At 34.7% G+C, this 26,997-nt stretch overlaps 1 protein-coding gene across 1 annotated transcript in view; it reads right to left on the bottom strand.

Moving 5' to 3' along the window:
• Window positions 1-26,997, bottom strand: part of LOC150084278 (succinate--CoA ligase [ADP-forming] subunit beta, mitochondrial-like) — a 103,122-nt gene that overhangs the window by 25,539 nt on the left and 50,586 nt on the right. The window contains exons 6-8 of the mRNA XM_090375142.1: window positions 24,446-24,542; window positions 8,090-8,251; window positions 173-315 (exon numbers count right to left, since the gene is read on the bottom strand). Of these exons, the coding sequence (XP_090231268.1) occupies window positions 173-315; window positions 8,090-8,251; window positions 24,446-24,542 (402 nt within the window). The remainder of the gene's footprint in view (window positions 1-172; window positions 316-8,089; window positions 8,252-24,445; window positions 24,543-26,997) is intronic.

The raw sequence follows: 26,997 nt of genomic DNA on the forward strand, positions 1-26,997 counted from the left end.
TGCACTGCTGTCAACCAGGTTTTGACACTACAGTATATAATATGAAGAGCTGCTTTGGACTTCTTAAAGGATGGTGTTGGATTAAAAATACATACATATATCCATAAAAACTCAGATAACTACCTTTAAATTATTCCCATGCAAACTGCTTAGTCTAGAATTAGTTACTTACTTTTTGATCAGAAGTGATTAGTTTGAATGCTTCAGTTACTTGTTTTGCTGTTGCTCCTCCACCGACATCAAGGAAGTTAGCAGGATTACCACCATGAAGCTTAATAATGTCCATAGTAGCCATAGCTAAGCCAGCTCCATTAACTGAAAAATGCATTTGATGTCAGCCAAGTGAGAATAATTTTTAATAATAAGAAATTTATTTCCATCATCAAAAAGATAAAACTAACAGAGATATGCAAAACTTTTTAAACAAAATTAAAAGAATAGTCTTAAAGGCATATACATTGGTGTTCAAAGAAAGTGCATCACCTGGGAATTTCACATTTCTAACCCTTTTTCGTGATGGTATGCTACATTAATGACTAGCATCACAAATAGAAATATAAACAAAAGATATTTATTAATAGTTAAGGCAAAGTTAAGTAATATTTGACAGATGCTCTCAAAATATTCCAAAATGAGCATTTGTAACCGTTATACAACAGTTTTAGAAAGCATGACAATTATGGCTGAAATGTTATCAGAAGCCCTCAGTTTGCTTCAGTTTATAATTTTAAATGGAAAACAAAATTAAAAGTTCACCAGGTACAAACTAATATTTAGTTGAACTGCCTCTGGCCTAATGGCAGCAGCACACCGTCGAGGCATTGACAAGATCAACTTCCGAAGATAATCAACTGATAATTTGTGGTTCCAAACACGAATTATGGCTTCCCGAAGTTCAAGAAGGGTCTTTGGTTTCTTTCTGGCAACTGCAGATTCCACATGATGCCAACAGTTCTCAATAGGATTCAGATCAGGGCCGTTTCCTGGCCAGATAAGGAACATGTTAAATAGACCCCCGAAACACCACATCTCAGGGGTCCATTTGACATGCTCCTTAATGGACTGTTCTCCCAATCATTTTTTCAGCTGTAACAAATGTAAACACATTATTCTCGAACTGCTAATGCAGAAATGAAGCTAAAGTAACTACAGAAGTGCCTACTTACATTTTTCATCCAATGACAAGAAGCAGAGTTGTCCTGAAAGATGCAGTTACTTGGTAGGTTGAAATGGTCTCTAATGGTTGGCAGCAGTTTATGAACAACCCTTTATAAATTGCAGGTAACCTACTCTGGGATATGAAATGCACCCTCGTATCATTTGGCTGGTAGGGAATTTCACTGTAGACACCATACAGTCTGGTTATGTTGTTATTTTGGTTTTTAGGATCATTAGCAACTAAGGCCATATTGCTCCGGGGATATGCGGTGGTCATTCCCTGACTTTTACGCATCCTCCATATTTGGTGGTCACGGGCTCGAACCCTGGTATAATCAAGAAGCATGTGCTATGCACTGCTGCTCCTGCCCACCTGGCTACGGAGGCATCCATACAGTCTGGATGGTAATTCCTCACCACGTCTACTGTGAATTGTTTGTCTCCCACCAGAGCCATGCAGGTTGAATTTCTTCTCATCCAAGAAAATAATTGACTTCCACACTGTTCGGGGGTCAATTTGACATGCTCCTTACACCAAATTAATCGGGCCTTTTTCATTTTTTGTGTGAGGAGGGGCTTCTTCTTAGGATGACAGGCTACAAGTCCATTTTTGAAGAGGTGTCTTCTGACTGTTACTGCACTTGCTACCACTCCTGTATGTCCTTCCTATTCTCTTTTCAGCTCAGACGAAGAAGCTTTACGGTTTTTAAAGCATCAGTGCTTCAAAACATGGTCCTGTTTTGGCATAGAGACTCGTTTGCATCTGCTTCCTTTTTTCCTATCAGCAGAACCAGTATTTTTGAATTTGGAAAGAAATCTACTCACTGTCGACTGATTACAAGACACTCTATAAGCAATATGACGGAAAGAACATCCTTCCTCACATAAAGCAACAAAAGCACTCTTTCTTCGTGGTGTCAACTGCACGTAACTCGCCATCCTGACAAAAGCAAGGAATGACTGCAACTCTTGCAGAGCATGCTTATATAGCTGAAATTAACAGCTGATGCAATATTACGTCATCACCTACGCACGTCAATCTTATCTGATGCAATCTGTAAGAAATATTGCCATATACTTACCTTATTCGGATGACAATTACAATTTTAAGGGGTAATGCACTTTCTTTGAACACTAGTGTATATTAGTACTAGCAGTATTAGTGATAGCAAAATGATGCAAGGGACATGCTATATAAGCTAATGCTTATATAGCATCAGCCAGAATAAAGCACTAACCACCTTATTTGCCCATCCCTTCTAATAATTTATCTAATTCTTCCTTAAACTTATTTAACTACCCAACTCCATATCATCAGATGGAAGTTTGTTCCAATAATCATTTGCTCTCTAGCCGAAAGAAAATTTTTCCACACATCCCACAACTACCCATCCTTTTTTTTAATTTAAATTTATATGCCCTTATATCTGTCATCTCAGCTCAGATGAAGAGTTAGGACACCATCCACATTTAATTAGCATTAGTAGAGACACATGATACAAGAAAGCAAGCTTATATAGCATCAGCAAAAAAAAAAAAAAAAAAAAAAAATCCCATTTCACACATCTATTCGCTCTAAAGGTCCTTGAATTTATTTAAGCTATTAACTTCAATAACAGATGGAAATTTGTTCCAGCAATCAACCACCTGCTGGCTAAAGGCAAATTTCTGCATGACTATTCTACAACTTTCTTTCCGCAATTTGAGTTTATGTCCCCCTGGTTTGTAATCTGAGCAAGAGGAAGAATTGGAAGCATCCAATTAAAAGACTCATGTGGGAGGAGCTCATGCTTGTTTAGTATGTGTTGTGCACTTGTGAGAGTATACATTTACCATTTATGGAATGCACTGTTTACTGTTTGGAAGTTTAAAACTTGGATAATTAACCCTACAAAAACATGACTTCTCATAATATGGGAATTGTTAAAAGAGTGAAGAAGGTCATGACTTTATCAAGCAAGGATGAGTTATTAGATAAGCTTTCAAAAGGAGAGAGTTTAGTGCCATTTGGAAACTGTTACAAAATCAACGAATCAACTGTCCAATCCATTATAAAATCGGAAGAAAAGATACGATGCAGTGTTTCTGAGGGTGCATCTATTGCAGCAAAGATATGTTCTATAACACATGATGTGAAAATTTTAAAAAAATGGAAAAGGTGTTGAATGTGTGGATTGAAGATCAGACACAAACAAATTCCATCGAGCTTGCTATTATATGTGAAAGGAAAAAAAAAACTATATCAACACTTCAGTGAATCTGGTGAAAGCAGTGGTGGCACAAGTTTATTAGTCAGCAAAGGCTAGTTAAAAAATGTTTTAATCTCCACAATGTGCAGCTTGTGTGTGAATCTGCATCGGCAGGTTTCTTGGCTGCAGAAAGTTTTCCAGATGAATTAAGAAAGTTAATTATGTATAAAGGATATCTAACTGAACCAGTGTTTAATGCAGATGAAACTGGCTTGTTTTAGAAGAGAATGCCTTCCAAAACTTACCTATTAAAAAGTGAAAATTCTGCTCCTGGATTCAAGGATGCCAAAAACTTACTCTGTTGTTTTGTGGCCACATGATCAACTGATGGTCATATACAAATCAATTAATCCATGTGCATTAAAGGGAAAGAATAAAGAACACCTCTTGGTTTATTGGAAAGCCAATAAAAAGGCCTGGGTAATGGTTTCACTTTTTACAGAGTGGTTCAGAAATTTCTTTCTGTGTGAAGTGGAACTTGACTTAGCTTCCAAATCTTTGCTATTCAAAGTTCTTTTAATTGATAATGCCCCAGGACATCCAGAGAATCTAATGTTTGCCCATCTGAATGTTCAAATTTTATTCTTAATACCAAAAGCATCATCACTTTTACAACTGCTAGACCAAGATGTGATTGCCTGCTTTTAAAATCCATTACGTTAGGAGAACCTTCACTGGCCTACTAAATGAAATGATAGGAGTCAAGCTTAAACAAAGTTTACGTTTAAACATGCTTAAATCAAGCTTAAACATATAGATGGAATGGGCAGGCAAGCATTAATGTCTTATTACGGGTGACTTCAATTTGCTCTTAATAGACTAGAATAAATGGGAGGGAAACTTACCATTGGGAAATTTTTTAAAATAAATTAGATGATTATTAGTTGTATCACCATAATAGAGAATATACTAACACTAAGAATATTCTTGACTTCATCATTACTCATGAATCACAGACATCACAGGGCTTAAAGTACAGGAGCAGCAGGTAGGTTTTACACAGGCAAGTTGGAAGATGAAGATGTTGCAGTAGTTAAAGGTAAAAGCATGGGTTTTAATTTCAGGAAAGGGGATTATGACAGTTTAAGGCACTACATGGCATCTATTAACTGGAGAGAGGACAAATACATTAGAATTACAGAATACCTTTAAAGCAATAATCACAGAAGCCATGAATGTATATATACCACATTAAGAAAATATAGCATCAGGAAGATGCTGTGATGGAAGAATATGGAGCTGGTCAATCTAATTGAGCAGAAAAAGATAGCATGAGAAGATCACAGAGTGATGACAAGTAATGAAGCCTGCAACATCTACAAGGTGATCTGTAATAGTATCACAGATAAGGTTATGGAGGCCAAGAATGAGTATGAGAGAGAGAGGAGAGAGAGAGAGAGAGAGAAAAGAATGAGGACAAGGAGTTTTTCATGTATGTGAATACAAAGAAGAAGAAAATGAATCAGATCAGACCTTTGCATACTGGGTATGAGAAAGTGTTGGATAAACCAGCTGATGTTGCTAATGAACTGAATAGGCACTTCTTGTTGGTCTTTTCTGACAAAACACCTTTCATGCTGAGGAAAGACTGCGAAGGTGAGGCTGAGACATAAGAAATTTGTGACTTCAAAATTACAGATGACTGTTTATTAGAAAAACTTTTGAACCTAAAGGCAAGTAAGGCTCCTGGAGTTGATGGCATATATCAATTAATTTTGAGGGAGCCAGCTAGAGAGTACTGAACCAGTGAGGTTAATTATGAGGGAATCATTGGACTTGGGAGAGATTTCATTGGATTTGAGAGGTGCCAACATATTACAATACTTAAAGGCAGTTCTAAGAGTGAAGTCAGTAACTTCAGACCAGTAAGTCTGAATTCAGTGGTAGCAAAAAATCTTAGAGGCAATGATCAAGAGTGCAATCCAGGGACATTCAGATAGAAATAGCATTCTGACGGACATACAATATGGTTTTGTTAAGGGAAAATCATGTTTAACTTACTTGATTAGCTATTTTGACACCGTTCCCATTAGCAGGATGTAGGGAACAATTTCAACATAGTTTATTCGGATTTTAACAAGTCACCTGACTCAGTCCCCTCATGGGAGGTTACTGTATAAGCTGAAACATGTTGGGATTACTGGAAAGATTCTAAGATTGCAGGGCAGAAGGCAGAGAGTTGTGATTAATGGATATTCTTCAGATTGGTGTAACGTCAGAAGTGGAGTCCCCCAAGCATTGGTTCTTGGGCCACTGTTGTTTCTGATTTTCATAAATGATATTGAGGAAGGGATAAAGGACGTGATGTTAAAATTTGTGGATGTCGTAATGATTGGGAGTCGTTAATGATCAGTGCTAAGCAACGCTTCTTCAAAATGACTTGATCAGGCTTCAAGAATGGTGAAAAAAGTGGCAGCTATGTTTTAATGCTGCAAAATGAAAGATTTTACACTTGAGGAATAGCAACCCCAAAATAGCTTGGTGGGTTGAATTAAAAATGGTAGAGGAAGAAAGGGATCTAGGATTTATGATACAGGCAGATATGAAGTTCCCTTGAGCAGTGTAAACAGGCAAAAGCCCATGTGTCCTATCAATGATTTATCAAACATATCCTGTAGAAACAGGGAAGTCATAATCCCATTGTATAAGGCAATTTTAAGACCACATTTGGAATACTCCATTCAAGTATGGGGACCTTATCTGAAAAAAGACACTGAGCTTCCTGAAAGTGTCCAAATATGGCAACTTGCATGGTGAGATTGTCAAAAGGGTGACTGTATGAGAAAGGCTTCAATTATGTGAGCTACAGAGCCCTAGAGGGGACCTGATTGAGGTTTATAAGTCTCTGAGAGGAGTTAGTAAAATGAATGAAGGTGGAATTTTCATTTTTATAGAGAATTCCATAACTAGGGGGTCATAAATTCAAATTACAGGGGAAGAAGTTTAGACTACATTGTAAGAAGTTTTCTTTTATCCAGCAGGTCAATTATTACTAGAACAAGTTGGCTCTGAAGGTAGTCGAGGCTAACAGTGAAGAAACTGAAAGGTCAACTGGATAGTTACCTATGTGAGAATCCAAAACATAAGATACAAACGGAACACTGTTATGAGATCAGATATAATAACGAAATGTAATATTGTCAGTTTTGAAATGTAAAAATTATTGTTGCAAAATGCTAAAATAATAAGTGATTATTATTAAAGCAAAATGCTAAAAAAATAAGTGTTAAAAGTTTTTAAAACATAGTGATCAATATTTTTATCTTAATTCAGAGTTCATCAAAGGTGCTATGAGTTGCACCTCGGTCAACAAATTTATTCCAAATCTAGATGCTACTTACAAAACTTATGTGATAGGATTAAGCTAAAAAAATTACAATCATATTTAAAAAAAATAAATGTTAATATTAAAAAACATTTAAAAAATCATGGTCACACTAAAAACAGTCATATAAAAATTGCAGTCATATTAAAAATAAATAGTCCTTTTTATACTCCATAATCATGAATTCCAACCGAGCTGCCTTAGAATATAAGGGCTGACTTAGTAGTTTTTAGCAGTTGCAAATAATTTTGTGTGAACACTGGAAAGTTGCCATAGCATCTCAAATCAGTGTATTTTCAGATATTATTTTGGACTGTTTTATGTCTCATTCATACCTTTTATAACTAAATACTTTGTGCATTAGTGCCTTAAGAGACACTAATTTTAGTAAAGTAACCAGCCTAAAAATAACAATCTCCAAAAATTAGATAGTGCAGTTTTAATGCAACACTGAACATTACTGTAATACAGATTACTGGAGAGGTTTTCCATAATAGTACAGTGGTTCTGACACTTGTCACTCATTTGAGAGGGCTGGGTTCAAGTCCCATCATGGACTGGAGGAATTTCTGATGGCCTTTTCAATTGGAGCCATAGTTAACTCATCTCAAATGGAGGGAGTTAAAATCCCACATGTTATTCTGGGATTTTAAGCCAATGTAACATGCAAATCAGTCAACAAATACACAACAGTACAATACAGCTGAAGCCACAGGTGTGCCTAAAAACTAATAGCAACAACAAAAAAATCACGAGCTTGTGTACATTTAATGACAGGGTTGAAAAACTACTATAATGTAATTAGACGATTTTTCGTATATATTTTTTAAACAGCTGATGATAAATAAGCCTGGCCTAACTGTATCATTCTACCATTATTAATACTATTTCTAAGGCCATATAACTTCTACTATATAAAATATTTGAAGTAAACATCTAATCATCATTCCCCTTCCTATGTGGAATGCAACCTGCATATAAAAGCCACTGATAGTAAAGGCTCTAACAGCTACAACCACTTTTCTAAAAAATTATATATACACAGTGACATATAATAAATTATCACTAAATATAGGTAACTTAAGGGTTTTCATGCCTATAAATCCAATATGATAGATGTCCTTTAGTCTTCAAAATCATCTACTGACATTCAGAGAAGTTTATCATGACTGCACTTATGTTTCTTAACAGATACTCTTTACAATAGCTGAAATAAATTTGTCGCTCTCTCTTTAATATTCCTCTGATAGAGTGATACAGGATCAGAGCATTTACATGCATGAAAATATAGTATCCTAGAGAAAAAGACATATAATATAGTACCTTAATACAAAATTAAAATATACAATTCAGTTACCTAAACAACCAATATCACCATCTAGAGCTATATAATTCAGATTGTGCTCATGAGCCCTTCGCTCTCTTTCATCTTCTTGTGTCCAGTCCCTTAAATTAAATATATCTGTCTGTCTGAAGATGGCATTATCATCAAAACGGCACTTAGCATCCAAACAATATACTGCAATAAAAAAATTATAAGTCAGAAACATTTTATTCTAAAATGTAGTAAATATGGTAAAACATTTGTCATTTCCTTCCAAACACTTCAAACTAAAAAACAGTATATTTGTTTATAATTTATATATTATTCACATACCTGTTTAAAAAAATAAAAGGTGCATGCAGTTTTTTGTTATTATTTTTAATGTGAAATAATTTAATGCTAAATCTATCATATTTACATATTGCAATCCATATGCCACTTTTTGAAATAGGCAATTCCTTATCTACGTATGAATCATTAAAACCATACTTAAGGTTATGTCCTCAATCAATCAATCAATATTTCAGGACTTTTGGTTTTGCATTTTAGCCTATCAGAGCCAAGACAATTTCTCTTGATTTATTACTGTGTACTTTTTAATTCTGTGTTAGTTATACTGAATTAAAACAATTCTGTGTAACTAACACACAATCAGTTGTCTAGCTTGGAAAGTTTTTATTAATTTTCTTTATCTCATTTTATCAGAAACATTTAATCTGTGCTGGGTCATTATTCTTATTACTATTATTACTAATGTATCTAGAGCAAAGAATGCTCCCAAAACTACTGAAACATTACTGAAAATCAATATTTTCTTTTATTTATAGATATATTTTCTAATTTCACATTGTTGTAAAAGGATTTTATAGCAATTTCAAAAAGGCCGTATTTTATTTTAACATTTGTATTCTGTATCAGCTATATTATGGCTTCTAATTGGAAGCCCACAAGCCACATATGGCCCTCAATATGGTTTGTGCATCCCTTGAGAGTTTCTAGAAGCATTATTATTCTTATTTTTTTTTTTTTTGCAACTAGTTTTTAGTAGATGTTGAATTCAACTCAAACTTACAAACTTCTAAACGTAATAAATCAGAAATTGAAAAATGAAAGGCTTTTAATAGAGCTCTAGCAAAAAAAACAAACTATGTTTCAACACTATATGAACGTTGTTGTTGGTTTGATTTATTGGTGCAAGGGCTACTAAGGCCATAATGCACCTATTACAATATTATTTGGAACAGGCAATATATGAATGGCACTTACAGATCTTTTTCCAAATTAATGAAAACTAATTAACCCTTTTGTGAGTGAGTTCTCCAAATGTATATGGGCTACTAGTAGACCTTGTATATAAATGATTTTAAATATTAATACGTTCTTATTTTGATTTATTGTTCAATATTACAGCAGAATTACAGTAAAAAAAATCAAATCAAAATTATAAAAAAAATCCTTAAAAGTCATAAAAAATTGTAAAAATAAATCTTTTTTCTTTTTAATGCCATAATATCCTCTAACATCTATTTATATATCACTTGATTCAAGTTTATAAACTTCTGGATTTGAATTCCACCAAATTTTTTCAATTTTGGCTTTTGTAAGCCTAATTTGGAGAACAGGTTAATACGTGCAATCTCCTGAATATTCAAAGTTTTTTAAAATGCTGTCATCTATTATAAATTGTGTTTACAATTAGCTGGAAACAGATGATATGATATGAAATTAAGATAACAGCAGGTACTGAAAAAAAAAAAAAAAAAAACTGAAAAAGACATATACATTAACAAACCTAGTATTTGGAGTGGCCTTCAAAAATGTAGATCTATGTACGTAAAAACCCTCCCACCCCAGAACCCATGCACGACAAGTGTAGATATACATATGTGCTTGTAAGAGGTAAATTACACATTTTGTCACAAAATACAATAAATTGTATTTTAAAATTCTTTGCTTCATTTATTTATTTATTTTTGTTTGTCCAAATATATAATATTGGCCTAATGCCAAATCTTCATGGTCTGTGACCTGACTGAGGTCGACACAATGGCAACTTATTTGAATTTGCTATCGTATCACTCAAAAATTTCAAATTAACCTAATCTTCAACAAACCAATTCTCAAATGACATATTTAAACTTCCCCAACTTTCTATTAAAAAACAAACACAATTACAATAAACAACACAGAAAAATACCCAATAACCAGTAAAAACAATGGTACACTAAACTCCACTTGAGATGTTAATACTACTTACAAAAAATTGAATCCTATAGTAAATATACCACTATAGGATTGAAGGGGTATTTCAATGTAATAGTTAAAATCAAATCAAAATTTGTACACTTTATCTGCATTTGATTTCAATCACAGAGAGGCTTTCTACTCTCATTGAAGACTGAGAATCGAGTACTCAGTGCTAAGGCTTGGGCTTATGTTGAACTTGGAGATGAATCCTATTATACTATTATCCGTGGTTCTGCCTAAGTTAGTAATATCTTTTTAAACTGTGCAGCATCACTGAAATGGGTGAATCCACTATACATTTAAAAATCTGACACACTGCCTGAACAGCTATTCAAAGCTCACTGGTTTTTCTCATTAGCTGGTGGACAGCCAAGCAGTCCATGGAAGTAAAACTTCCATTTAAAAACTTAACAACTTGTGTTTGCTTTAAGTTACATTTATTTTTAACTCGTAGAAGCCAGTAAGCTTTGAAACTGTCCAGGCAGTGTTGCAAATTTTTAAATGAAAAGTGCAGGGTTTCTCAAATTTTATATGGGGCCAGTTTTTACACCTGTGGGCCATATAGCTGTGGACAAATTTTTTCAGTACTTTTTTTTTGTCCCAAAAATATAAATGTACATAAAAAAACAATAAAAAGTGAATAAATTTTCATTCATTATTAAATTTATACAATAAGTCATTTATTATGGTTATAGCATTTAAATAACTAAAAAGAAAGCTAATGTGAACAATGATGCTATTTAACATCATATAGCAGTTTCATGTCAGGAGTAAAAGAAGACAGTTTTATCCTTAAATCTGGTTCAACATTCAATCTATTTGTATACTTGTTTCCGAGGAAAACCAAGAGAAAGTAATTTAGCGTTTATATCTCATGGCTTTCCATATTCATGAATATTGTATGATAAAAATAAGAACATGTGATTATTTATATTTTCTAAGGCAGTGTTTATAATTATTCAAATGCCTCTATCTCGGAAACCATTCGGGATAGGGCACATGTTTATATGAACTTTTTTGCTTAAAATGACCTATCCTTTCACCTCCTGGAATACTGACCTTTCCTCCTTGGACATCCTGACTATATATATATATATATATATCAGGATCTGATATATATATATATATATATATATATATATATTCATATCCTCCTTGGACATCCTGACTATATATATATATATATATATATATATATATATAGTCAGGATGTCCAAGGAGGAAAGGTCAGTATTCCAGGAGGTGAAAGGATAGGTCATTTTAAGCAAAAAAGTTCATATAAACACGTGCCCTATCCCGAATGGTTTCCGAGATAGAGGCATTTGAATAATTATTTTTCAAGTGACAAATTTGGAACAGTTTATAATAAATTTTCAAAAATGCCACCATTAACTTCAATGCACTTTTCTACTCTCATGAGAATATGGCGTGTTGCTTGTCTAAGTGTATCTTCATGTTCCTTTATATGGGCAACAGCATCCATTATGCGAGCTAGCAGATCATCTCTTGTATCCACCTTTCTTCTGTACACTTCACTCTTCATTCTTCATAAACAAAAATCTAATGGGGTTAGGAATGGGAAAGGGCCCTGTCATGCTGAAATTACATAGCACACCGTGTGGTCAAAGGAACGTCCTCTAGTTGTTCAGCTAATGTATTTTGCAAAAATTGAAGGTAATTGCACCCTGTCATTTGATGTTATAAAATAATGGGACCTATCAACAGGTTATCGATCATACCGCACCACACATTGATTGAGAAACGAACCTGGAAATTTGTTTCCGCCGTACCATGTGGATTCTCGTGCGACCATCGATGAGTGTTACGCGTGTTGATTCCATTCCAGGTAAACGTGGCGTCATGTGTTTTATCAGTAAATAGTATTGATGGAAGCACTTCATGATTGACACTTAACAATGACAAAATTCAAGATGCGTGACACTGTCCCCTAATCAACTGATGGCTGACAATTGACAATCAAATGCCAGTCTGATGGGAGGGAAGGAAAATATTGTGCGGCAATTTCAAAACAAACGTACATTAAAGCAGCTCTATCTCGGAAACAATTTGGGATAGGGCACATGTTTATATGAACTTTTTTGCCTAAAATGACCTATCCTTTCACCTAGAATATTGACCTTTCCTCCTGGGACACCCTGTATGTATATACAGGATTATTCAAAATGAAGTCCGGTGTTTCAAACAATTCCTGTACATACATGAGCAGACATAGGAAGAAAGAAATATTTCCAGAATGCAAGTATAGTAATGAAGTTTTTTTACATACCTCATAAATGTTCAATATGAGAGCTTTTAGTGATCTGGCAGACATCAACTCGGAAAAGGAATTCTTCCCACATAATGCTTAGTAAGTTAGGAGTGATGCTGTCAATGGTTTTGGTGATCCGATCTTTCAGTTCTGGTATAGTCGCAGGTAAGGGAGGCACAAAAACGTTATCTGTTACGAAACCCCACAGGAAGAAATCGCATGGTGTTAGGTCGGGAGACCGAGGCGGCCAGGATTCAATCTGCTGATCTGCAGCACTCCCACGTCCGATGCTGCGGTAAATGGCGGTTTAAAAAATTCCGGACTATGTGATGGAAGTGACATGGGGCACCATCTTACTGTAGGATGAAGTTCGCACTATCGTCCTGTAGCTGGGGTAGAAGCCATAAGCATAATAAATCCAGATAAATCTCCCCAGTTACAATCTTTTCACAAAAGAAAAATGGACCGTAAACTCTCCTTTGAGATATGGCGCAAAAGACATTTACTTTTGGAGAGTCCCGCTCGTGTTCCACATGTGTATGCAGATTTGATGTCCCCCAAAATTGCACATTCTGCTTATTCACTTTCCCCGACAAATGGAAGGTCAATTCATCAGAAAAAATCACTCTGTCAGCAAATGTGTCATCTTGTTCCGTGCAGTGCAGTGCAGAAGTTACTCCTCGCGCACAGATCATCTGGTTTCAAAGACTGCAACAGGGTTAGACGATATGGTTTCATTAGTTATCACTTCCGCAAAACATGCAAACTATAGTTTGTGGGATGTGAAGTTCTTTGCTTGCCCTCGTAGTGGATTTCCTTGGGCTCCTTAAAAAAGTTTCCCTAATGCGTTCCACATTAGCAGCTGATATGGGTGAGCGACCGGGACTTTTTCCCTTGCACAGACATCCTGTCTTCTTAAACTGCGTATACCATCATTTAATTGTCTTGTCCATCGGTGGATCTTTCTTAAATTTTGTCCAAAAGTGGCGTTGCACAATGGTAACAGATTTACTTACATGAAACTCCAACACAGTAAAAGCTTTCTCATTAAATTCCAAAGCCATGTCGCAACAGAGCAGAACTGGCATCACAGGCAAATGAATGACTGCACGGCGGTATGCGTCCAACGGCATCTGGTGGTTAGCCGTGCAGCATACCGAACATCGCGAGCGTGGGAACGAAACTTGAGATATTATGCGTTCTTTCGATATGGCTATAAATGATTATGACACATGTGCTTTCCCAAAAAAAAATTCTCGAACCCCGGACTTCATTTCGAATAACCCTGTATATATATATATATATATTTTAATCATTATTCTAATTTATATGGTTATATTTCAAGCATCATGTAGAGGAATATGCTTTTTGCTGCCTCTGATGTATGCTGTACCGTCCTTTTTATTATTTTATATTATAAAATATTCCGTTTTCCAACTATTTCAACATTATTTAAATATATGTATAATTATATATATATATATATATATATATATATATATATATATATATATACACACACATTGTGCTGCCATTTTATTAGGTACACCCCTGCTGTGCACACAAATGGTTTGTCCCACAATGTTGAAAGTCACATGACCACAGTTGTGGATATAGATGCAGCAGAACAACCTTTCTAGTATCAGTTAAGCATACAAACTGTAGAAAGAATGGGGAAAAGGAGTGATCTAATGGACTTAGAATATGGCATAGTAGTAGGTGCAAGACGTGCTGGACAAAACATCTCTGAAATGGCAGTTCTCCTGAATTTTTCACGCACCACAGTTTCAAGGGTGTATCGAGAATGGTGCAACGAACAGAAAACATCCTCTCAATGGCACTCCTATGGAAGAAAATTGATTGTTGATGAGAGAGGTCAGAGAAGGATGGCTAGAATTGCGCAAGCAAACAGACGGGCCACAATGTTGCACACACTTCAGAATACAACCTTGGTGTGCAGAACAAAATATCGCAATGGACCACTAGTCGCACTTTGTTGCGAATGGGCTACAACCACATCGTGTACCTTTGTTATCAATGAAGAACAAAAGAGCACGCCTCCTGTGGGCACAGAAACACCAGCACTGGACTATGGAGGATTGAAAAACAGTTGCTTGCTCTGACAAGTCGAAGTTCCTGGTGCATCATGTTGATGGAAGGCTCAGAATTTGGTGAAAACAACATGAATCCATGGACCCATCATGTCTGATGACTACTGTGAAAGGTGGTGGGGGCAGTGTTATGGCGTGGGGAATGTTTTCTTGGCATATGTTGGGTCCATTGATTAGCATTAGCAGAGGCATATGATGCAAGAAAGCAAGCTTATGCAGCATCAGCCAAAAAAAAAAAAAAAAAACCCCTTCCACTTCACCCCTCCATTCTTTCGAAATACCTGTCCAGCTGAGCCTTAAATTTATTTAGGCTATCAACTTCCACAACAAGGGATGGAAGTCTGTTCCACCAACCAAGTACCTGCTGGCTAAAGGCAAATTTCCGCACATCTATCCTACATCTGTCTTTCCTCAATTTGAATTTATGCCCTATCAGGTGATTATTCTGAGCAAGATGCAGTATCCTATCAGCATTGAGCATGCTCAAACCATTCAAGGCTTTGTACACCTCTATCAGATCACCTCGCCGGTGCCTAGTCTCCAGACACTGTAATTTGCAAAACTTAAGCCTTTCTTCGTAAGAGAAACCCTTCGTTCCCTTCACTAACCTTGTTGCCCTTCTCTGTACTGGTTCCAGCAGCTTTACATCCTTCTTGAAATGAGGCCTCCAGACTTGTATACAGTACTCAAGGTGTGGCCTGACCATTGCCTTATACAAGGGAATAATCACCTCCCTATCCCTGCTAGAAAAATTCCTGTATATCATTGATAAGACACCATGAGCTACTCTTGCAGCCCGTCTGCACTCATAGATTCACGTCTGAATGCCACATCGTACCTAAACACTGTTGCTGACCAAGTGCATTCATTCATGTTGAGTTTATCTTCAGTCAGATGGTTACTTCCAGCAGGATAATGTGCCAGTGCACAAAGTCTGAATCACTATGGAGTGGTTCCAGGAACATGACAATGACTTTTCTTTGCTGCAGTGGCCCGCTCAGTCATCTCAGTCCTATTGATGAGCTGAAAAAGGCTGTTTGCTGCAGGCCTACACCCTCTATCGAATCTCAAGGAACTGCGTGACACACTCAAGTCTGCATGGTACTCCATTCCTGCACATTTTCAGCATCTTGTTCAATTCATGCCTAGACAAATTCAGGCTGTTTTGAAGGCTAAAGGAGGCTCAACACGCTACTAGATAAGTAGGTGTACCTAATAAAGTGGCAGCACAGTGTATATTTAAATATATATTATAAAAATCTATAAAAATTATAAATAATATATATATATATTCATAAACTGGAAGTTATTTCTGTTGGGTATATTTAATAATACATTTATTATTTGTTTTAAATGCTTTGATGTTCTTTTTTGAATATACATAAATTGCATGAAATTTAAAAGAAAATATGTAAAAAAATTAACATAATTATATATATAAAAAAAATACAATTATAACATTTTAATCAGTAAGACCGTTGGATTTGATGGGAGGCACAGTTTTTTAATACTAGGCCTCCGTAGCCGAGTGGGCAAGAGCGGGAGTGCAGTAGCACACGCTCTTTGAGTAGACCGGGGTTCAAGCCCCTGACTGCTGAATACGGTCGATCTGCCAACCCGCACTGGACCAGCGTGGCAGATTATGGTCCATTTCCCTCAGCATGAATTGTTGAGGAGGCTTCCATCCTGCAGTGGGTTGATAATGGCTGCACTTTACTTTTTTTTTTTTTTAGGGTTTATTGTGGATAGGCTTACTCTCAACTCCTCTTCTATTGACTTTAGTCTCTCTCTCTTTTTTATTTATTCTCGTTTAAAGCGGAAAACCCTGTTTCTCACAAGTAGGAAGTGGAAAACGGCAGTAAAATTCTAATTGCCTTTTTGGAAAATCGTGGATATTCATTTTGTTTCAAAATTTGCTATTACTAGCGTTATTAAAGTGAATTTCCAGCAACTGGTCACTACGGATTTCAGCCAATTCTTCTTCCTCTTTCAGATTAATTTCTAACATCAGAAGGTTTCTTGTTGCAAACAGATCTTTATCCACAAATTTTTTTTGTATCAAGGGATGGAAAGTAATGCTCAATTTTTGTCTTTAATAGCTCTAATGTTTCACTTATTACATTATTTTAGTATAATTCGTTTTGACAGTTATGGGAAACATTTCTAAATTTTTTTTATTTACATATTTTTTCCCATATACTCAACTTTTCTTTAAAGGCAAACAACTTGTCAGTATCAGTAAATCAGAAGCGAGTAAATTTTTCTATGGGCCTTGCATACTGATATTTAATTTATTAAGCTGCGTGAATAAATCTGCTAGAAAAACTAATTTACAATACCAAATTTCATCACTTAAATAATCACAAAATTCTAATTTCTCCAGTGAAAAAAATACGAGCATTTCCACATACAACTTGTACATAGGAATAAGTACATTTTATTTTGATAGCCACCAAACATCAGTATGCATTATTAAAGAAAAATGATCAGACTCCAGTTCCTCGCATAATTTTTTGAAAATACATATTTTTTGTGGTCTAGTTTTGATATAATTGACTGTTTTAGCTGCTAGATTAAGTACAAGTTTTAAATTGGGGACAACTGTCTTCGCTACTAGAATATCACCCCAGGGACTCACATCTGGTGAGTATGAGCTTGGCACACCCAAGGTCCTGAGCTGGATATCATCATTCTTCTCTTTCTTGGTGATTCCTTTCTACTTCTGATTCTCTCTCTCTCTCTCAGGGTAACTTGGGAATTTTTTTTGGCTGGTGCAGCATAAGCCTCAGGCTTCCTTGCACTATATGGCTAATAATAATAATAATATCTGTGTATAAAACAGTGTGTTGAATAATATTTGAATTGTGTCATTTTACTGAGTTTACAAATACTTTTAGTGCTCCTGTCATCGTGGGAGCACCATTGGTGCAAATGCTGACACACGACTTCCAATACCACACTTTTGTAAATAATTATTCATTACTTCAAAAATATCTTGGATGGTTTTTCTTTGAGCGAGTTTTTTACAACAACAACAAAAAAAAAATTAATAATTGTGTCGTTTTTGATAAACCTGACAAATGCTATTTAATTGGGCTTTCCTGCTAATATCTATAGAATTATCTACTTGCAATGCAAACAGTCACTCAAAATTATTAACATTTTGAACAAATTGTCCTTCAATATCATCGAACATATCTTTTATACACCTGCTAATTGTGCTGTTTGAAAGTGGTACTGTCCTCTTACAAAATACTTTTCATGATTACCTGACATGCTGGTAAAACAGACTTTCTGCAATCAGATGAGATTTTTTTTTTTTTTTTTTGCCACCAGTTCGGCTACTCAAAAGGCTTCTTGAGCTTTATCAGATATTTTAGCCATACTATAAAATTCTGTACCTTGTTTTCTAGTAGAGGCCTGCAGTCTTTTAAAATATTCCATAGTTTTGGATGATAAATTCTCATGTTTTGTAGAAAAATATCGCTGCAATTTACTTGGCACCATCATTCGACAATTTTAAACCACATACCAGACATAAAGGTAGAAGACAATCTTGGGTACAAGTATACGAAAATTCCATCGCCAAATAATCATCATCATATTTACGACATGTTTTCTTCTTTTTTGATGTTGATGGTTGCTTGTTTTTGTCATTTTCTCCAAGCTTGTTGTTTTTTGCCTCTTCTGATTTCCTTTCACTAAAAATGTATCCATTGCTAATAATTTCTAAAAAAATTAAAGTTACTTCTAAAATATACTAATGCAGTTAATTGAAAATACCCATTTTATATGAATTAACTGAATATGACATTTTAGAGATATAAAAACACAAAAAAGCACTTTTAAAACAAAGGAAATTTCTTACTATGCTGCTTACAAGTTGCATTTATACAACTGCAGGGTGCCTGGGAGAGTCTCTCAAATGATAAGAATGGCTGAATAAAGGTGAAAAGATCTACTACTAGGAATCAAAAGGTGAATAAAGGATAAAAAGTGAACAGATCTAATACTAGGAATCAAAACGTGATGTCACACTGACTGATGGAAGGGGCTGGGATAGGTGCAGCGTAAATAAAAGATTGTTTTATTTGAATTAATTTTTATTATAAAACTTGGATTTATTAATCTTTTTATTTGCATTTTACAGCACACTTGAAGCATATCTGCAGCACACAGGTTGAGAAACACTGTTCTCAGGACTGGTATTTTTATTTATTTTTTTAAACACCAGTAGTACTGGGTTGCGAAGACCACACTTTGTGAAATGCTAATATAGCAAACTCGCCTATATAGCAGTACAACTATACAGGTGAGTTTGCAGGTCAGTAATTCTAGTACAGCAGATGCCAATCCTTAGCACTGAGTGTACTTGGAGCACAGTCTTCACCGAGAGGAGACAGTCTATCCATGATCGAAATCAAATGCAAGTAAAGCACGCAAATTTTGATTTGATTTTAACTACTGCACTGAAATACCCTTGCAGTTCTATAGTAAGGTATGTTTACATATTTGATTTTTGTAATAAAGATTTAAAGTTTAACATCTCATCAAATTTTGATTTCACTGTAAACACACTTGTTAAAGTATATGATATAACAAAGTCCAGATATATTTTTTCAATTACTGTTTTTAATACATATTTTTGCAGAATCTAGTTGCTATACTTAAGATAAAAAACAACATATCACAAATAACAAAACTAAACTTACTGGAAAACTTCTCTTAATAAATTGGAGAGTTGGTGGGTACATCAAACTAATGGGAAGTCATGGAAATGCATATGATTTTCACTTTAATTTTATATCATTCATTGCAAATGTTGCAATTAATGATATAAAAAAAAGTATGTTTGAAGTCATTAAAGGTGAGAATATGTATACATTAAAGAAAGTTATTATTCAAGAGAATCACCCTAAAGAAGTCTAATTATTTATGATAGACAGAGATAGATGGATAACAATGATATTCTAAATGGAGGAATTACTGTGTTTTCTGGATGATAAGATGTACCTCCATTTTAGACGGCAAATTTTAAGAAGTAATTTATGCATAAATTTGAAACTAATTTACAAGTGCTTACTAAACAAAATGTCAGTGTAAAATGAATCTTTTATTCAACAAAAATTCATCACTGCTACTGTCACACTCATCATTACTAATATTAAGTGAACTTTCTTCAAAGAGTGTAACATCTTCAGTACTATCAAAGGCATTGACAATTCCATATTTCTTGAAAGACTTAGCAACTCTTGTGTTTTACTAACTCCAATAGAATTTTTACCCAATTGAATATATAAAATCGTCGGTTGATCCCTTCATCTTGTTGGTATAAAATTGTGATTTGGTACTTCCATTCATTTAGATCATGCACTCTAATGATTTCAGAAGGCCGCCTGGACATTTTGACTATAATTTCTTTAGCTAAGGCTAGGGATAAAAAACTGTATGCATCTAGTATACCTTCAGATCAGAAAATTCAAGAGCATTTTGGAGGAAAAAAAATGCATCTTATGGTCTGGAAATTAACAGTAATATAAAAATGGTAGATCAGTATAAAAATGGTAGATGGTAGAGTTATAAAAAATTAAACACTGTTCCTATCTGGGGTTTTATTTTTAAGTTTCATTAGTAGTTAGTAAATATTTTTAAAAGAAGGTAAATCCAATAGTTTTAAGAAGTTTGTTGTTCACAATATTGATAAATTTTTGCAGGGTTTAAGCAAGATCTATCACTGTATCATGAGAGAAAACTTGAGACTAAATTCATTTAAAAGTGCATGATACAGCACAGATCAATTGGGTGTAAGTCCATGCACTGAATAGTTTTTATCCTCACAAAGTATTGAATGATAAATTTGCATCTTATTGCATATAGTGATGGTTTTTGATGGGAATATCTTATTCAGGCTAGCGAAATAAGTTCTGCTTGTCTGAATTTGTTGCCAATTAATAGGATGTGGAAATGTATTGCATGATTGCTCTTTTAATTGAAGTGACAAAGAATTAGGGTGCATTATATATGAAGTGTAAATCTTTTAGGCTACATGGCTGTAATGAGTCACTGCCATGATGTGGCATTAAGGCTGACTGATTCCAAAACTGTGAGTGCATATAACCCATTATTTGGGAGATATAAAAGCAACAGATATAATTGAGGAGTAGTGACAGTGGGTAAAGCTTAGAAAAGGTAATAACCTAAAATTTAATTGTGTTTACTTATTGTGCTGTAGGAAAGTGATTACTGTGCTAAATTAGCATGCATTTTTCCATTGAGACAGGAAGTCAACTTCCCAACTGTGTGAGTAGCATAACTCAATATGTTACTCACACAGTTAGTTGTTGGAGAGTTTACATATGGTGTAGACTGCAATGGACATTTATATGAATGGAATTATGCATATATAAACAGCTGTTCACTGGCTCAATCTGTGTGGCATTGCTGACAATAGTAAAGTGGTTTTTTATTTAGTTGTTTCTGTTGAACAGGAAACTCTCTTTAATTCATCTTATTTCTGGAAATTTCAAAGTTGCAGAGTATCTGTTTTTTTTTACTTGTTCTTCTATCCCTCCCTCAACTTTGTTCAGTTCTCCTTGTTTGCTGCATGAAATATTCTAAAAAATATGTACAATTAGTATAAAGAGCCTAAGGTAACACAGGGCTCATTTTATAAAGATACTTTCCTTATTTATTTATTCATTTGCCTATCCACCCATGAGGAAACATTTACTTAATGGTGGTTATACACACTTCCTAAATTAGGCATACTCATGTGTTGTCCATAGACAGACAAGCAAACAATTAACCTCTTGCAATCTATGGTAAATCAAAATGAAAATCCTGCTTCATACAGAGAAAACTACAAATTCAGAAAAAATAACAGAAAAGAGAAAAATGGTGGTATTTATCAGATATTATGCCAATCATGGACAGTTAAAAATATGCTACTATGTACTGACATTAATGCTTGATAACTTCTACTCTGCAAATTTGTGAAACAAATGTTTTTTTTTTTTTTTTTTTTTTTTTATCTTTCAAAATTGGTGTTGACAAGATTGAGTAGTTTCTTGTGAGAAGATGGATAATTTCCTTTTGAGGATTCAGCTATAGGATTAAAGATATAATTATAGTAGTTATAAAACTAAAGACAGAAAATGTAGGTCACTTTTGTTTTGAATGTGATTGGTAGAAGAAAGATTACAGCAACACTGAATTTGAACACTACATACATAACATTGAATGTTATGTATGTAGAATATTTCTCATGATATGAATTTTTCTTTTTTGACAGTGTCAGGGGAGAAAAATTTTCTGTAAGAAAACAAAGCTCATCATCAAACTGGATCTCCATTCTGATGAATCATACTTAAACCCAGTGCACTAATTAAATCATTTACATTAGTATATAGTAAAAGAGCTCCCTGATTGGAATAGAAGAGAATGAATTTTTTCTCTTTACCTATACTAAGTAAATGAAGTGCTAGGTGCAAGCAGATTCTTCTCAATCAACCTGGAGCCTAAAAACTATGCTGAATTCTATAGAAGATCCAAGTTCCATACCAGATTGTTCAATTTAGTTTATGTAAGCCATTTTTTCTTCTTTGATGTGGCTTAAACTTCACCAATACCTTAAAATTCACAATAATTACTTGGGAGAAACAATCAGAATGTGCTCCAGTAATATAAAGTTCTGAACTTTGGCTAGAATTGGTACATCTTCATTGTAGAGGATGGGCCAAATAGCTAAGAGCAGATTTGGATAGTGTATTGCAACTTTACTCTTGGTGCTGAACTAACCTGTAACATTAATAATTGCACACACACACACACACACACACACACACACACACACACACACACACACACACACACACACACACACACACACACACACATAAAAAATCCAATGTGGTCTTTGGGTCATGACAAAGGTACACCAAATGTCAAGGAATTTCATCTTACATTAACCCACTGTCTCACATTTCCAACACATGGACAGCATACATAATGTGAGACCCCATTGTTTGTCCTGGTCATCAATTCTAACACCAAAATAAGCATGATACACTTTCTGGTAAAAGTCAGTGATTCCTAGTATCTGATTTTGTGGTGTAAATTTCCATGAATGTAGCAAAAGGAATCAGGATTGTTAAATGCGACATTACTGAAAAAAAGTTATAATAATAATAATACTAGAAGAAGAAGAAATTAAAAATTAAAACAACTATAACACTTATTCGATTACTAGAAAATATAATTTGTGATATATTTATTATGTCAACTGGGTGCACTGCGGTTTGTTGTAATGCCAGTGGTTTTCAGTAATCCCATCAAGTAAGGAATAAAACTTGTGTTTACTGTTTTCAGTCAGAAAAAAATCATGTATACCAGTGTAATCTATCAAAAATATATGAAACAATATATATTGTTTGAAGGTTTATATTTCAACATTAACAAAAGGTCACAGACCAATAGTCTGTGACCTTTGGCAAATATCCAGTGGTATTTGTTTAAGCACAAATACCATTAGAAATTCTTTAGGGATGGGGGGGGAACTGCATTATGAAAGCCAGTTTCTGTCCATACAACAATCTCTATTAAAAATATACAAAATAATATAAGTTAATTTATAATACAAAAATGGTGAAAAGTCAGAGCCAATATAATAAAACAAAACAATAAAAAAAGCATACCAGTAATATTAATGTTATTTACTAATGATGGCAAAATTCACTTATGAAAATTTTAATAATATATTGTCTTAAGTATAGGGAAGAACTAGGTCCCTTCAATGCCCATGTTTTCCAGTAGTTCACTGAATTACATGGCTCACTGAGATATTTGTTACTCAAACATATCTTTCTTCCTAATGTTAGTTAAACACTGAAGAAGAAAAAGAAAAAGATTTCAGTATAATGAGGTATTCTGGAAGGATAAATAAAATGCAGCATGGAGGTTCTGCTTGGTTTGACTGCAAGTTTAGTAAACTTTCATTTTTTAACTTTATTTTAACTATATTTATTATATGGTTTTCTCATAATAAATGACATGAGTCACCAAAGCTAGTCAGGTGCTAGGAATTTGATCTGTTGATGTCACTGTTGGTAGTAAAAACTTGAACTCATATCAGATGTGTCATTACAACTGGAAATTGGAACACCAAATGGAATTATACAATAGATACATTCACAGACTACAAATTACCCTTTTTTTGTTGAAATAATGGAGTAAGGGGATCAGGAAAAATTATAAATACATCTCCTCCATCCATAATAACCCTCTCCTAAGGTGGACTATTGAATATGAAAACTGATTTGACAAGGTTCACCATCATGATTAGTAAATAAGTTTCTCTGAAGGATTTCTGATTTTTCTGCATGATTAGCATGTCATTAATGTGAAATCATATTTCTTTGCCAGGTGAAATGACAGCTTTATAAGCACTAGAAGCAAAAAAAAAAAAAAAAAATCACTGGGGCCTTCTTCCTTTTGACTCTGGTTATGTTCACTGTCATTGAAAATTAATATATTTTAATTTTATTGCTGTAGAGTTACTCCTCAGAGTGTCCTTAAAAAGCATATAAAATTGCATTATGATTAAATATAAGTTTTCATGTGGAAAGGTAACTTTAATATTTGGGATACTATTGAATAAGTTAAAAAGATGCAGTGTACAGGGTTCGTTTAACAATAAAAGCAATTCAATAGGAGTGAAATTAAGATTTATGCAAAACTTTTGTAAAATTTCTGGAATAAACTTACCATCTCCAGAAGCATCCTCAACCATTGGATTTATTTCTATCATTACTGCATCATATTTGAGGAAGACCTCATATAATTTTTTGATTATATCTACTGCCTACAGGATACATAAATAAAAGAAAGACACCTCCCAATCAAAATTTCTTGTTATATCTATACATTTTAGTTACAAGAGCTATAACAAAATAAGATAACAATTAGGCGGCTGCTTTGCTAAAAGCAGCAGTCATCAGTTTTATTTGTTGTGCATTTTATAAATAATAGTAGTTTTCCAAAACAAATTACCATATTTATTCAAATATATGATCTCTCTCTCTCTCTCTCTCTCTCTCTCTCTCTCTCTCTCTCTCTCTCTCTCTCCCCCCCTCCCATTTCTGGTGGTAGTGGTGTTCAAATTTCTTATTAAAATCATTACTGGGGTGGGGGAATAATACCAACTAATCCAACAACCATGTTTTGGATCAGTTGGTATGATTCTGTGTACTGTTAAGCTTCCAGCAAATATTTCGAGACATATATTGTAAAAAGGTCTGATACAGTCAAGTGGTTAGTAGTAAGAGTATAGTAGCACATGCTATTGAGTGGAACGTGGGTCAAGTTTGCATGATTGCTAAATATGGTTAATGATTGTATTGTAACATAAGTCAACTATTTCCAAATTATGCATAAATTACTTTTTAAACTTAATAAATCTTAGCAGGCATTGGAGTGTTAGTTTATCCTAAATCCAACTTACAGGTATACCTCAACATAATAACAGAGAAATCAAAAGAAGTGAAATGAAAAGGAGGCATCAGTTGAAATGTTGTTAGGCGAACAGTAATTTTCTATACATTCCCATGTTATGATGGTAGATGCATTTCTTGGGGGGGGGGGGACAGTGGTGAATTTCAAATGTAGCAAGTGTTAAAATGTAATACATTAGCATTAGCAGAGGCATATGATGCAAGAAAGCAAGCTTATACAGTATCAGCCAAAAAAAAAAAATAATAATAAATAAAAAAATCCCATTTCACATATCCATTTGCTCTAAAAGTTTGTCCAGCTCTCACTTGGATTTATTTAAGCTATCAACTTCTGCAATGACAGATGGAAGTTTGTTTCCAGCAATCAACTACCGGCTGGCTAAATGCAAATTTCCGCACATCTATTCTACAACTTTCTTTCCTCAATTTGAATTTATGGCCCCAAGGTTTGTAATCTGAGCAAGTGGAAGAATCCCATCAGCATCGAGCATGCTCAGTCCATTCAAGGCCTTATATACCTCCATCAGATCACCTAGCAGATGCCTAGTCTACAGACACTGCAATTTGCCAAACTTAAGCCTTTCTTAGTAACAGGACCCTTTTGTTCCCCTCAATCTTGTTGCCATTCTCTGAACTCGTTGCAACAACTCTACAACCTTTCTAAAATGAGGCCTACAGACCTGTATACAGTACTCAAGGTGCAGCCTGACCATAGCCTTATACAAAGGGATAATCATCTCCCTATCCCTACTAGCAAAATTCCTGTATATATTTGACAGGACCCCCATGACTTGCTCTGGCAGCCTTTCTATACTGATCAGAAAACTTCATATCTGACTGCACAGTTACCTCAGGTCTTTTTCATTCTCTACCACCCTAAGTATAGTACCACACAATTGGTATATTTCTCTGGGATTACTTCTATTTATATGTAGCACTTTGCATTTGTCAATGTTAAACTTCCGTTGTCTTTTCTTAGCCCATCTGCCCAACTTTTCTAGATCCTGTTGCAGTAGCATACTGTCATTAACAACCCTGCCAACCTTTGTATCATCTGCAAACTTGGACATTAAGCCTGATATACCTTCTTCCATACCGTTGATAAATATACAAAACAACGCTGGACCCAACGCCGAACCCTTGGGAACTCTACCAATAACATTAGTCCATAAAGAGCAGTGCCCATTGAGTACCACTCTCTGTCTTCTCCCACTCAACCACCCTTTTATCCAATGTAGCAACTTGCCCTTAATGCCATACTGCTTCAATTTGTACAGTAGTCGTCCATGTACAACAGTATTAAAAGATTTCCTGAAATCCAAGTATATGATATCAAAATTATTTTTTTCCTTCCAGTTCCTTTGTGACCACATCATAATATCCAATCAAACTGGTAAGACAAGGCTTCTCCTTAAGAAACGCATGCTGTGTCTGAATTATTACTGCAGTCTTGTCTAGATGATCCTGCAATGCTTCTTTTTCCCCAGAATAGAAGTTAAACTAACAGGTCTGTAATTACTCGTGTCACCCTTTGATCCCCCTTTGTAAACTGGGGATACATTTGCACATCTCCAGTCTGTGGTGATGTGCAAGGATGCTCTCATAATTATGGCTAAGGGTTTGCTTACTTTCTTTGCCGCCTCCTTCAATATAACTGGATAGATCCCATCCATCCCAGGTGTCTTTCTTATGTTTAACTTCAATAATTTCTCCTCCACTTTGCTCTCAGTTATTAAAAAATCATTTTCATTAATAGTGAAAGAAGTAGATTTAGATATTTGGCATAAAATAGTAATACCAATAGCC

Source organism: Mastigoproctus giganteus, chromosome 6 (genome assembly GCF_048544385.1).
Source record: "Mastigoproctus giganteus isolate SK-2022 chromosome 6, ASM4854438v1, whole genome shotgun sequence".
In the NCBI taxonomy this organism is placed as follows: Eukaryota; Metazoa; Arthropoda; class Arachnida; order Uropygi; family Thelyphonidae; genus Mastigoproctus; species Mastigoproctus giganteus.